Source organism: Anopheles maculipalpis, chromosome 3RL, assembly GCF_943734695.1.
Source record: "Anopheles maculipalpis chromosome 3RL, idAnoMacuDA_375_x, whole genome shotgun sequence".
NCBI lineage: Eukaryota > Metazoa > Arthropoda > Insecta > Diptera > Culicidae > Anopheles > Anopheles maculipalpis.
The window spans coordinates 2,421,900-2,436,353 of NC_064872.1; the positions used below are offsets into that span (position 1 = coordinate 2,421,900).

Sequence of the window (14,454 nt, forward strand, 5' to 3'; positions counted from 1 at the left end):
TTCGCCATGCTGCTTCTCTTTCTCTACACATATCTTCCTTTCGCTCCTACATTTTCTGCAACGAACTATGGAGAAAGAATATTACATTAGGATAGATTTATCGTACCTTAATATAATTTTCAAAAAGAACTTTATTTTGCTATATTGTACTAGGAAAGTTAGCTATAAAAATAATAAAACTACGAGCATTACAAGGGCATTACATTATTTAATAATTTTTTCTGAGCATTTTAAACTCCAGAAGCATTTTTTAAATGATAATCGCACCACGATATGTTGACACACTAGGTGCTCATAAATAAATTACATTTGGTAAGAACAAATCCCGAAACTATGTTTAAATCATAATGAGAATCAAATAAAATGAGACAAGTCAGAGAATTCATATTGCCTATTTATTTTATCAATACTAATACGTGTGTAAATATCAAATCAACTTCAAAGAAATAGGCTATTTACTGACGATGTTCAAATGTTATTCATCGAAGTATTTTCAAACGTGTTTTTTGTGCTACTTCTAAGTTAAATCAATTAACTTTTTTTTAAATTATATACATTATATCTTATTAAATGGAGTCAGCTTACAAGTCACATTTTCATTTTTGCAATTCCATAGAGGTTGATATACGATTGATGAATAAATTGAAATGAGTGCTTTGATACGACTGATGAATAAATTGAAATGAGTGCTAAGTAAATTTATTTACAATCCCAGTGCAGGTCTACATAAGACAGCACGAGGAATCAAATCCCATTTGAATCGTTCCTCCGTAGTGAGGGCTGACCATTTAACTACATATTCTTACATATTCTTACATTAGCCGATATTAAATACATATGGATTCGTATGATTAATTGTGCTTGAACCTTGGTCTTCTTTTCATATCATTTCCATGCAATCACAAACATTAATTTAGTGATCAGCAACAGTACCCAAATGCATCAACAGTATCTTATGCAGTCCGTCATCCCACAGAATGTATTCATCCATACGGTTTTAAATTTACACACCTTCCCAAACGCAGCCGTACCACCTGCAAAGCTATGCTGAAACATAGTGCTAATAATGTTTCGGTACGCCTATGGGCGTCCGAGTCAAACAAACACTTTTATATTGTGCTTCTCGTTCGGAAGAGACGCTCTTTTCGGTCGGTCGTCTGTCGGAAGGTGTGTGTGTCGATATCGAATCTCGATTCCATTCGAGATCAAGTATTGTGTTCTGCGATCAGTGCGAGATCGATTGTTACACCTAGATTTTAGTGTAATGAACATCGCGTGCTTCTGAGCATATTGTTTTGCGAACATACTCTTCTGCTCAAAAGCGGTGATCGTTAAAATTGTGTGTGTGTGTGTGTCCACATAAATAAATTTGCCTAACATTAAAACCCTCAACTCGTAGATATTTCGTGTGGTGTAATTAGCGTGGTGTGGTCTTTACCAAAGCAAAATATCGCCAACGGTTGCACTAAAACCAAGAGGCCCCCGTTGTGCACCGTGGCGTGTGGTGTGCGTACGATGAAATTGCGATTTGGCAAAATAAGTTACCTTTTTGCCAAAGGCCATCCATCCGCCGCTAGTGTTCGCGCGCCGCTTCGAAACACATCGACCCCGCCTAGTTAAAGTGTGTCGGTTGGCCATGATTCAGGGTTGCCGAGGGCGGGCGCCGATTCACACTTGTCGCTTAAAGCCATGCCCCGGGATTGCGGTTAAAAATAAGCATAATCACAGCTTGGCGCGTTTTCTTCAGCCCTAGTGAGACACGCTATCAAACGCCTGCCTGCCTAGTTAGGAATTATACAAAAGATGAGCATTATTAATCGATCGTCACCTGCGTGGATATGTGGACGACCTGTTTAAAGATGCCAGTTGAGGCGTTGTACACGGCATTTACCGATCGCTCATTACCAACGCACAGTTTTCTTGTGCTGAGAAGCCTTGTCTCGCTCACTCGCTCGCCTACCTGGTTCTCGCGGTACCTGTTTGATGAGCTCGCTTACCTGTCTGGGATTGGACCGATCCCTAGGAGCGTCCCTTATGATCTTCCCTTCAGAATAATGTCGTGATCAAATGCCAGACTTCACAACAGTTGTGACGAGTGTCACAAGCAAATGACAAAAAACCCTCCTCAGAGATATTAATGTCCACCAATAGACACTCTTCTCCTGCTTCCCACAAATGCCGCGCCCTTTTGATCGCTCAGTTTCACTTGGTTAAGACAAATCTCCCTTTCGGCTGGCGAGTTACATGAACGTGTTTTGCGTGAGTGATTGTGTGCCCCCGTGCGTACGTCTGTGAATGTGTGTATTTATGCGGTGTCACTAATGTTTGTGAGGAACTGAAATAAAATGTATATTTAAATTATTGTTCTTCACGTTCCCCAAACGATCCATTCTCTGTTCTTAGCACACGGCAACAATAACAACCCCAAACAAAAAAAAAAAAAAAAACCCGCCCGATCTGTCGCATCTTTGAACGCTTCGTGCGTGCAGGAGCGTACGAAATTAAAGCGAGTAAAAAAGTATAATTTTGGACTAGAGGACGAGGAGGACAGTGACTTCAGTGCCACGATTTTTGTGACGCCTGGTGTGACGTCCGAACGAAATTAATTTAATTACACGATTATGCCCCAGAAGCTAGGAAGACTCGATCGTACCTAGCCATTTGAACGAAAAATTTGGAATGTCTAGGGTTAAGATCAGACTCTATAGATTAATCAAGCCGACAGAATGTTCTTTTAGATTTTAGTTTTCCCTCACACTTTTGTTAATGTCCTTTTTGGCCCTTCCCCCCTTCTTTAATAGTATTGTGGTTGTGTGGAATCGAGTGTGCGTGTGTTTCGGTTTAGTGTGTGTGCAGGTTTCCTACAATGTCCAAGTCCCGATCGCCGGCTACAACCACCGTACCGGAGCCCGAACATGAGGCCTTCGTACGCAGCAAACCGGAACCGATTCCGTTCCGACGATTCCTGTACAACTCGAACGAGGGTACAGTTCTCGGTCGCACCGGACTGTCCTGGGGTAAGTTTTGTTTTCTCTTGGGTAACTTCCATGTTCTCTGGATACTGGATGTAGTCGTTGAACAAGATTTCCAAAAACGTTGTCCCCATGCTTCAATATAATGGCTTCAGCCTAAACTCCACATAATTGAACTGTTCGCAACCATAAGCGTCTTATCATGAAATTGATCCAACTGTGAAATTGAATCGAATTCGATACTCATTGCATCCAACTCCCTCAGGTGACACTTTTGGAGGGCCTGTGGGCTTGTCGCACGCACTTCCCAAAAAACACACTTCAGAGTATGGTTCGGCCGGTCTAAACGGTTCCCCAAACACTCGTTCGTCCACCGTACCGGACCGTGTACTCCGATATCATTAACGACCATTACGGCACCCAATTACCGAGTCGAGCCGTTTTCGCTTACTGTTATTACTATCGGCCCGAGACACCATTACCGGAGGTCGCCAGCCCGAATTGCAGTTCTAGCGTTTGCTGGAGAGTTTTCGCAAAGATTTTATAATGGCTCGCGTCAATAGAGGGAAACACTGTACGCCACTGCAATATGGGCTAGGACTTCCCATCCAACTGATCGGTCGCTTTCTAGGCATGTGAAGTGTAAAGGTAAAGATAGGCGTCATCCGTGCGTGGTTCTCGATCTGAGTTCGATGGTCAACGAAAATCGAGTTTGCATCAGTCAATTGTTCCACTGTTTGTGAGAGCAATTGGAGGATTTTGAAGTTTGTTTGAGAATCTGGTTTAGTTTTTAGCCTTCAAGAGTAGCCTCAAGTATGGAGGCACTCTATAGCAATCATAGCGCTTCAAAATATGGACAATAGCAGCTCAATCTTGAAGTTGAAGCTCTTCAAAAATACAATAAAAAGGAAAGTTTCCCACAAAACACATATGAAATCGAATTATGAACCCTGGCGACTGAATCTTTCGCAAAAAAACAAACGCATGGCAAGACATCCCAACCGATTCGCGATAAACCGGTTCGAAAGATATTTATCATACCGGAGAGCGCCATGGCCATGCCAGCCATGGATTACATCTAAATAGGGGACGGTTTTTTTCCTTGCTCGCTTGCTCGCAATCGTCAATCCGAGCTTCAGCTTTTACTCTCGGGTTGTTGTTGAAGTTTGCGTTTCTGAGCGGGTTTGACGTTGGCTGCACGCAGCAGGAGACCCACCATTACTCCCTTTCCTTGGCGAAACCAGTTTCTTACAGGGGCCTCAAACGCCAAACTACTGGCACGGGAATCCCCTCTAATCCTTCATACCGTGCGCTTGCCTGTCTTTGCGAATCCTTGTGAAGATGTTAAAGACGCAACGAAAAACAAAAAAAAATGACCACAACCGGTATTCTTTCGGCAACGGTTCTAAGCACAAAACCCCTCACAAACCGTTTCTTCAAGGGCACACACACACACACTGTGCTCACCTCGGCTTGGTTGAGTTTGTGACGTAAAAAGAGTTTAGGGTCGGTCGAAAGGAGATAAATTAAACCTCAAAATTAGGGAATGGGATATTTTTCACCACCGCTAGTGTCGATTTCTGTGTTTACTTTCCAGCGCACATACCGTTTGATGGATATGGTCGAACAAAAGCGGTTGCCTGTTCTGGTTGCGATCTGCCCAGTGTATTAGCTCATTTGTAACGAAGCACCATCGCACCATCTTCTCGCACAATAAATCTATCTCAGGTTGAGTGAAAACATTCGGTCGGTTTCGGGCAGGAAGATACTTTAATTTTACTGAGAGGCCAGGTAGTAATAGACATCTTTCATTGCTCGCCAGTAAAACAACCAGTAAATGCATGGGTTTTCCCTCGAGGAAAACTATTAGTGAATGATTGAGAAACGATGATTCTAAGAGGGTTTAAATGATGTGCTAATCTTCGTTGGGTTAACGAGCAATGAGATGAGGGGGAAAGGAAGTAAATATCTAAGTTTCGAGACGGTTGAGAATCATTTAAAGTTAATTTTGGTACAGCTTTGAACCTCCTGCCTTGAACAGCATAGATCCTCTCTAGATTTTGTAACAGCATAGATCACTATTTAGCAATCAGTGCGAAAACCTTTACTGTCTTCATTTTATTATATTTAAAATCTTCAAACTCATTGAAACCTTGTTAAGTAAATGACAAGCAATCTCTGAGAGCTATTTTAATGTTTAGTTTTATGATATGTTTATGGCTTCGAATTGACCCTCATAAAAATCGGCCATGTACATAAGAGGGTCTATAAACGGGATCATTAAACTCATACGAGAGCTCTGTTTGCAAGACACTTCTCTACTTGGATTGCCCCAAAAATCCTCCTTTTTTCCTTGTAAGTCGTACTAACGCGATACCTTATCAAGTGCATTTTTATCTCGTTGCGTTGCATACGGCGTGAGCTAAAATTTACAATTCCAAACACTCACCCTCCTACAAGATGTAAAACAAACACCGTCACCCGGTTCGTGTGCATTGGCGTGTTGGCAAAATCCTGTAAACTCTTATCAAAGTACCGCTCAACAGCCGGTGTAACATCGGTTCCAATCCGAATGAATGAGTGTGAGTATCTTTGGTTTCGCTTTGCAAATTCACGATCAATGTAGCTTGCTTGCGAAAAACCTTGGATCAGCCTTGGCCACCTGCTCAATAATGTTTGCTGCCTTGGTGGAAATCTTGAGGCAGAAAACCGTGAGCAAAAAATGCAACTCAATGTTGGTAGTATGAGTTCTTCAACACTGCAAAAAAACCTCAATGTTCCATAGCGTGACCCAAGTTTCCAGATATGGCAACAATAAGAAAAACCTTATACGCTGTAAATAACCCAAAACCCCCTAACGAATACGCTCAGGATAATCCTGCTACATTCTAGCTCGGATCCTCCGAAAAGCGGAAAAGCAACATTAAATATGAGCCATGCCATTTGTCAAACGGAAATTGGCTTCGGTGGCTCTCACAGCTCCTCATCATCAGCAGTGTTTATTGGTTCTTTTAGCTTGGAACAAAGCCGATTGGAGCCTTCATTTTCGGGTGGCAGTCAAACGAAAAAATGTCCATCGTAAATCATCAGGTTCAGGCTTCTCTGGCACCAACAAAAAAAAAACCATTTGACACACACTATAACTTTCCCAACTGATTCTAGAGGTCATGACCCGCTAATGGTTCAACTTGAAGTTAACCCCGAAGATGACTCCCGTTCCGGATGACCGATCCGGCTGCAATTATTATGAAACTCAATCTTGATTAATTAATTCGATTCCATTCCACTCATCGCGAATTGTCCACTGACACGCCGCCCCGTTCTGGAGCGACCAGTGTCCAGGGGATCTGCTCTAACCGCTAATAGGGTGCGGTACTCTAAACACACTGACACAAACGCGACGCGGACAAGCATAGAAGCATTAAAGAGAACGAGGGATGAGAATCGGGGATGGGGTGACGAACACGCGTTCGCATGGCAACCATCTGCGTCCACAACATTGGTGTGCGTGTTTGTGTGTCTCTGGAGCATCGGTGGCGATGTTTTTGTTTTTAAGTTTACTCACCCTCCACGGATCCATCCCGCCCGAAACACGGTTGGAAATGTGTCAGCGAGGGTTGTTTGTTGTTGTTTCTTCTATTGCTTCTGTCTGGCGTGTTAGACGTTTGTTCGGGTGAATGTGTATTGGTTGGGCACGATAAAATCTTACCGGGCGCTCTTCAACGCTGTAGTTGTATTGCCGGTGACTCACCAAAGAGAGCACTGTATGTGTGTGCGTGAGCTACCTACACGATCACACGATCATTCGTTTCAACCCCTTTATGCAAACAGGTGGTGTCTTCTGCTGGAAAAGATGTAGGTGAAACGAAAAGTTACCGTCAAACATTTTTATTGATAAAGCTCTAGACTGACAGCCTCAGCCGGAAGAATTCCACATTCCACCTAATGACTAATCACACAACAGAAGAGTGTATATTACACTTTTGCGGCAAAACCATTCCATCAACTCAACAAGTGGTCGTGGACTAGCCAATGCCATAAATAAAACAAGCTGTCTTACCGCGCCCGTAATGCTATTGCCCACATTTTTGCGACCGTAAATTGACATCGACAGCTGCTGTCAGCACATTGGATGGATAATGTTTTTTGCTCTCCCGGTGTCATGTTATCCTAAACCCATCCATCACCGCTTACAGTCCCCGAAACGTGCTGCTGTTCCGCAATTGGGAGGAAATTGGAAAAGCCTTCCAGCGAAGCCTTGGGATATTGATTTGGATATCCGATATGGTTTTGGAGGGATATTTTTATGCCGTTTCCATTTTATCATTAAAAATATTTACACCCCTTTACCCAGCTTGTGCATCGATGCACCTGTTGTTCTGCCGATGGTTGACATTATTTTTACGAAGCAAAGCTCTCTCTGTGAAACCTTTCGAGGAGGAATATAGATCTGAGGTATAATTTTAGATTCTTCAAATATCCGTTTGCGTGACTGACACACGGGACATGCGAGAAGGCCACCGTGAGCTTCATCTTCTTCGATTTTTCGATAGATTGTGCCAACCGTTAATGCATTGCTTCAAAACTAGCAACATTCGACCAAGTTTGAGGAGGTACAAGCGTAGATATAGTTGTTAAATTGCATAGGGGCTACCCGCAGTAGACGAAAGTGGCTTCGTCCACTTTTTTTTTTGTTCGTGCGAGGCATTACCTTGTACGTAACATCGTAACTCTGCTGGTATGGAAGCCTTCATGAGCAAAGCAACCCCCTTTCCACAGAGAGTGAACGTCTCGACGCCGTCGAGCGATCCCAAGGCTGTCCCCACCTGTCAAAGGTGATCCACTAGCAAATCGCAAATGCAATTCATGTCCCTAACCTCAAAACGGACAATGCGTGTTGTCTTGCTCTTTTAACACACGAGTCGTTGAAAAAACACCCGAGAATCCTATCGATTATTCATCATTTTCCTTACCCATCTTTTTTTTTTCCTTCCACAGCGAAGATCGGCATCTTCTATATCGTCTTCTACAGCGTGCTAGCCGCGCTTGTAGCCGTCTGCATGTGGGTCTTCTTCCAGACGCTGGATCCCCGCATTCCCAAATGGCAGATGGACCAGTCACTGATCGGAACCAATCCAGGTGAGTACCATCAACTTCACACGCGCGATAAGCGGAGCACCTCAGCGTACGGCTTCCGTCGACGTCCTCCAAGTTCTTGCCGTCGTCTGGGATCATTAAGCGTATTTTTAAAAAACGATTCTATCTACCACCCGCAGTCCTGCTTAAGTAGATTCCACCCAATAACGATCTCACCGAAAAAACACACACCGACCTGCTTCCCTTTCGTGTGAGACGAACAAACGGGAGCTATAATTAGATAAACGGACGGGTATAATTTTAGCGAATTTTCATCAATGACACAGGTCAGGTCGACGATCAAAAAAGTCAACCAGCAGTGTCCCAGCCCCAGCTACATTGTGGTAGGGTATGGATGGATGGATGGGAGTGGGCCTGGAGGATCGATCAGATCTCGTCTAGTGCTCGCACCATTACGCTCGCTCGCATGCACGCGGTTACTCGTCATGGTTGAACGCTTTTCCAAACGAGAAAACCTGTATCGAGGTCATCGTTTGACATTGTGTGTGGTGCGGTACACGATCGCCGACAGACGGCGACTGGTGGGCCGGAAGAGGTAGATGATGGTCCGCATCGAACCATCGTAACGAGCCGAAGAAAAATGATCTAGAACGTTTTGTCGCACTCATTTTCCTATGCCAATCGTCCATTGTGCCCGAAGATTTGGACATTTCGAAGGGGAGGAATCGATCAATCAATCGGTGCTGTCAAAAGGGGAAATTAAAGGGAGCAAATTGTTGATCCGGTGTAAGCCGGTGTCGAATAATTTGTTTACTAATCGTTGGATTGGGACAACTCTGAACGATCATTCTGATCGCAGAGAGTTTTAGATGACAAAACTGTTTCATCATCATAGGTTTTGAATCATCCAAGAACTTTGCCTTGAAAAGAGATGATTCGCTCTAAAATCTACATATACTGTTGTCTTATGACTCTTGATAAAGTGGATACTACAAAATTATCTCGTTGCCACCAAACAATAATCTCCCAGATTAGAATTTACATGCAAAAGATAGTTAGTTGCTCATACTTAGCCAACAAGCACGCACGCATTCGGATGTCCGATTGCGATCGAGAATATGTTTAACCGTGTCCCAACAAACAGATTCAAAACTGTGATGTGATCGCTGAATGAATTCTTCTATTTTTTTGCCATCCGTTGCGATGCAAGGTTTTCCTACCATTCAATTGGTTGAAGTTGCATAATGGCAGGAAGCTGACGATCAAATTATTTCACATCGTAAAAAGTGGTCGGCGAGGAGGTCTGAGAACGGGTCGGTAGAAGCGCTCTGAGGGCAACCCTGAAATGTGATATTCGCGCGGTTTGCTAAAGTGTTATGCGTGTCTGCGTGTATGTGGTTTTGAAGGTTGGAAAAGAGTCCGGTCCGGTCTTTCCTGGTGATGAGCTTAGATAAGGAGAGCAAAAAATTAGAACTAGAAGCTAGTTGTAGGATGAAATGCGATTCTACTGGAGCATTATTATTGTCAATGAAGCGGGCGTAAAATGGTCTCATTGTTCCAGATAGCACCGCTACACGTCGCCATTAGCTCAGTAATTTCCCTTCAGCAGCCCATCTATTGAAGTCACGACTAGGGTACAATCAGTCAAATTTGTTTAGCAAATGAGACGAGAAAAATGATCAAACATGGTGGCAAATTTTGCTTACCGACCTTGCCGCAGAATAATACATATTCATCAACAAATTTGCCTTCGTCGCTTACCGTTTGTCAATTTTTCTCTTCAACGTTCGAGTTTTGAAGTTTAAAAATGTATTCCTCTTTTCTCGCCACTTTTCAAGAGTGTGTTCTATTGCGATAAAAACTTTCCTCTTAATATATGTAAAATCAATTTCTTACTTCTTCTTGTCCTTTCAACACAATGTCTTTGTTGAAAATAGTGTCCCCTTTTTTTCCTGTGAAATGCTTCGACTCAATCAAATTTTATTTCCAAAACTTTTCAAAGCATTTTTTCGTCTCCCATCTTTTTCTGCGCGAGGAATTGTTGCCCGATACAACAAGCGCATTTTTTCCGAAAGGATTTCCTTATCAGCAAAAGGGCACACAGGCATACATTTGCCATTTGACTTTGATTTCGAATGCACAAAGGCACGGATGGACTGGGGGTTTCCTTTTATCCTTTTTTTTCGACCATAACGAAGAATGGAACTACAAGAGTAACGATACCTTACCGCGATTATCGTTTAGCTTTGCTTTCTTTTCCACACACAAATTGATATTAAAACACACACACACACACACGACGGATTGAGCCATCACAATCGGAATCCGAGCCGGAAAAATAGACTTGAAAAGAACAGTAAATGCATCTGATCCTTCGGTTCAACCGAACAGTTCTTTCCTGCAGTTCTTGGCTGACTGAATTTCCTCCGAGTCTTAGATAGTTGTTGTGCTGTTGTGGTTTTGTCGAATTTCCACTCCTTAAGGTGGATAAGATAAGAACTAAACGAAGAAATAACAAAAAGGAGAGTTTGTTATGTTTAACCCACCCCCCAAAGTTCCGGAAATGCGTGTGCAAGGATTTTTCATTTTTCCACCCAAAACACACACACACAGCCATCACTCACTCGTACAGGTGTTGATGAACCGAATGTAGCGAAATTTTATCAAAAAAAATGTGCGTTCTGTGCGTGTAGAATCCTCCAACACAAAGAAAGGGAAATTAACCTACTTTCGGTCCATGGTCCATGTGCTTGTGCAGAAAACAGCCTCTGCTGCTGCTGCTGCTGCTGCTACTACGCTTCACGGGCCGATGCTCCTGCGCACAAAATTTCCACCATCAAATGCGTGCCCACAGTGGGCACGTACTGCAGAACGGTTTTCTCCCAACCGCCCACTTCCCACCCCCCCCCCCCCTCCCCTTCCACTCACTTGCGTATTTCCTGCGTACCGGGACCGACCGGCAATGGCACAACAAAGAGAACGCATGTTTCTTCTTACGCACCAGCGAGGGCTCTTTGATGATGTGTTCTAGCGTGTGGCGGGAGATGCTGGAAGTAAATCGTACCACTGGAACGACACTGAGGAAGGATGAAAAAACGTCGACAAGCCCACTACGGACATGCTTCCGTGGTGATACGCGCCTCGGGTACTCGAGGCACCAGCAACGCAAGTCCAATCCGCCATAAATTGTGCATGGTAATTCCCTCGTATAATCGACCATTGGACCATGGTTCATATCCGGGAAGGTTGCCGGAATGTCGGCAACATTAAGCAGCAGGACGACATTATTAAAGGACGATCCCGAGAGCCTGGGAAATTGGGAGCGAGTTTATATACGATTAAATGCTAGATTTAGTCCTTCTTTACTCATCTTTATTTGTTGTTTGTTCCCTTTTTTCTCACCACTCAACACAGGATTGGGCTTCCGGCCGCTACCGTCGGAGGATAATGTCGAGAGTACGCTGATCTGGTACAAGGGCACGGACGAGAAGAACTACAAGATGTGGACGGATGCGTTGGACGATTTTCTGCAAGGTAAGAACCAGCATACCGTGGATTTTCTATATTAGCTCGTAAGGGGTTTTTTTGTCCTCCTTTACGATTCGGTGTCATTTTTCGATGACAAGAAGATGAGCAATGCTGCGCTCATGTGTATTGCACTCAAAAACCAGTCAACTAATTAATAAAATAATGGACCAATGGAGCGGTGCCAGCTGTTCATGTCGCGGAATCGTTACGTTACGGGAACAGTAGGAGCAGTATGGCGTGAAGCACTGTTTCTATTTTCGTATTGTTTATGACATTTACACCGCATAGTCTGCCCGTTGGGGGACGATCGAGTGCTGCGAGTATCCTACTGCGAGCGACAGTGAATTATTCTTCACCCGGTACTAGACCAGAAAGAGTTAAAAGTGATGCTTGAGGAAGAATTATGAAGGCTGAAGTTGCAGAGCGCCTGAAGGGAAAAATCACATAACAAAAACCCCAACAATTCTCTGCCGAGCTCACATGATCGCAAGGAACGCTATTAGTTCTGTACCGAAAACACCGAAAACCCTAAAACAGGAGACATCACGGGACACACGGCGTAAATCCCTCCCCAAGCGCTGCTTCTCGCTTACGAAAACCAATATTTGCTCCTCAATTAAGGCCCAAGGACGTCATGCGGTTGAATGTGAATTTTATTTATATTTTGACAGTGCTTTCCCCTGCACTTTGTGTCCTAAGCTAACAAGTGATTTGCTGCTAGTACTTCTTGTGATGATTTAATGACACCTGGTAGTATCTAACAAGTCGACTGACGAAAATGTGTCCTAAATGAACTTTCCTTTTTTCTTCATCGCACAGACTACAGAACTCCCGGACAGGTTTCGGGCCGTGGTCAGAACATCTACAACTGCGATTACAATTCACCACCACCGAAGGGTATGGTGTGCGACGTGGACATCAAGCAGTACGGACCGTGCACTCTGGAGAACCACTACAACTATCACAAGAGTGCCCCGTGCATATTCCTCAAGTTGAACAAAATCTACGGCTGGATTCCGGAGTTCTTCAACGAGACGAGCCACCTGCCCTCGAACATGCCGGACGATCTGAAGGAGTACATCAAGGAGAAGGAACAGAAGGAGAGTCACACGGTAAGGAGCAGTTTCAGAAGCCTGTAGGATAAGCGGGAGTAACATGGACAATTTCTTCCCTTCACAGATGAACACGGTGTGGGTTTCGTGCGAGGGTGAAAATGCGGCCGATATTGAGAACGTTGGACAGATCCAGTACTATCCGCGACGCGGATTCCCCGGCTACTACTACCCGTACGAAAACTCGGAAGGTTATCTGAGCCCGCTGGTTGCGGTGCACTTCGAGCGTCCAGTTCGTAAGTATCTCTAGTTGATGTTTCGCAGTTTTTGGAGTAGTAATATCTAAATTTTTCCTTCATTATCCATTTTCTTAGGTGGAATCATCATCAACGTTGAGTGCAAAGCTTGGGCCTACAACATCCGGCACGATAATGACAGACACGAGCGACTCGGATCGGTCCACTTTGAGCTGATGATCGATTAAGACGGTGTCAATCACCGCGTGTTTTCAGTGGCGGGGCAGCCCTATGCGATCGTGCGCTGCCTGTACACGAGCCGCTGTACGAGACTCTAAAGTAAACTCGAATCTCTCAACAAACATCATCTGCGAAGCGGAAGTAGCTGCCGCGCACAAACAGCTATAAGCGCAGAATGGACGGAATCTCTAACCTGCCATCCAGGATGCTCTGGCTTGCATACACCAGCCACACCCTTCACCATCTTCCACCTCTTCCACCATCATCGGGCGCGTGCATTCTTCTCGAGGGCCCCAACCACGCTGTTGTTGATATGCAAAAAAGTGTGTTTGCATACAAGGGGATAAGCCAGTTTGGAGGGTGGGCAATAATTTTATCAATCGTGTTAAGTTCAACAGTGTTTTTTTTATGTACATCATTATTGTTTTCCTTTTCCTCTTATGCAGTGCAGATGTGTGTTTTTTTTTTTTTTAGTTTGTTCTCCTTTTACCATTAAGACCCATTCTTGAAAATGCGTGTGTGGTAGCGTTTTAAAAGGGGCGTGATTCTCTTTGTGCTTTTATAGTTTGAAACCGAATCTCCTACGCGTTTGTGGCAGCTTGTTGAAGCTTACTGCAGTATCTCGTTACATCCAAATTAATTCATCGTCAGATGGAGAAATTTTCTTCGTCTCTAAATCTAAAGCTTACACGATTATAGTACAGAAAAAGGCATACAGTTCTTGCGGATCTCAGCGATCAATTTACCAAGAGAGGTATCATCGGGTTAGGTCTTATTCTTGTACGTCTGTAAATATATGATCGCAGGAATTAAAGATCGCTGCAGCTACGTGCTGTATTATGAATAATGCTAGAAACCGAGTGTGCTCGATGGAATTGCTTCAGAAGCTACTCCCATCGGACATCACATCGTCCTCGTCAGCACTAGCCGTTACACGTCAATATTATCAACTCGTTCATTTTGTGTACTACTACTGCCAGTTGAGCAATAATAAGCGAAAACTAAAAACATCCAACAACCACTGTTCATAACTGATTGACATAGGCAACCCCTGATGACGTGATACAATTTTCGTTCTAGTATTACATTAAAGGTCAGATTAGAGGTCAGCAAAACATCTCGGTGATCTCTTCCCCCTCCGTTTAATAGTCAAAACTACAATTAATTTCTTTACAGTCTTTCGTTAACAATCTATGCGCACACTACAGTGTCAAATCGAATGATCTAAGGGAACAAATCTTTGTATGAATAGCAATAGAAAAACAAAAAAGGAGCATTATATTAAATGTGGCTTGAAATAGCTAAGCAAAACCCTTGTAACACCACCTC

General features: G+C 43.7%; 1 protein-coding gene across 1 annotated transcript; it reads left to right on the top strand.

The window, feature by feature from the left end:
- The first annotated feature begins 1,050 nt into the window (after nt 1-1,050).
- LOC126565031 (sodium/potassium-transporting ATPase subunit beta-2-like) lies at nt 1,051-13,145 on the top strand. The gene is made up of 7 exons (XM_050222170.1): nt 1,051-1,167; nt 2,802-3,017; nt 7,971-8,111; nt 11,484-11,603; nt 12,417-12,709; nt 12,777-12,945; nt 13,024-13,145. Exons 2-7 carry the CDS (start codon nt 2,867-2,869, stop codon nt 13,131-13,133), a joined length of 984 nt encoding a protein of 327 aa, XP_050078127.1. The 5' UTR covers nt 1,051-1,167; nt 2,802-2,866; the 3' UTR covers nt 13,134-13,145.
- The last annotated feature ends 1,309 nt before the right edge of the window (nt 13,146-14,454 follow it).

Excerpts from the sequence above, each read along its gene's own strand:
- LOC126565031 (XM_050222170.1), top strand. The coding sequence starts at position 2,867 with ATGTCCAAGTCCCGATCGCCGGCTACAACCACCGTACCGGAGCCCGAA. Across the intron at positions 11,604-12,416 it reads GTTGGACGATTTTCTGCAAG|ACTACAGAACTCCCGGACAG; the intron begins GTAAGAACCAGC and ends TTCATCGCACAG. Across the intron at positions 12,710-12,776 it reads AACAGAAGGAGAGTCACACG|ATGAACACGGTGTGGGTTTC; the intron begins GTAAGGAGCAGT and ends TTCCCTTCACAG.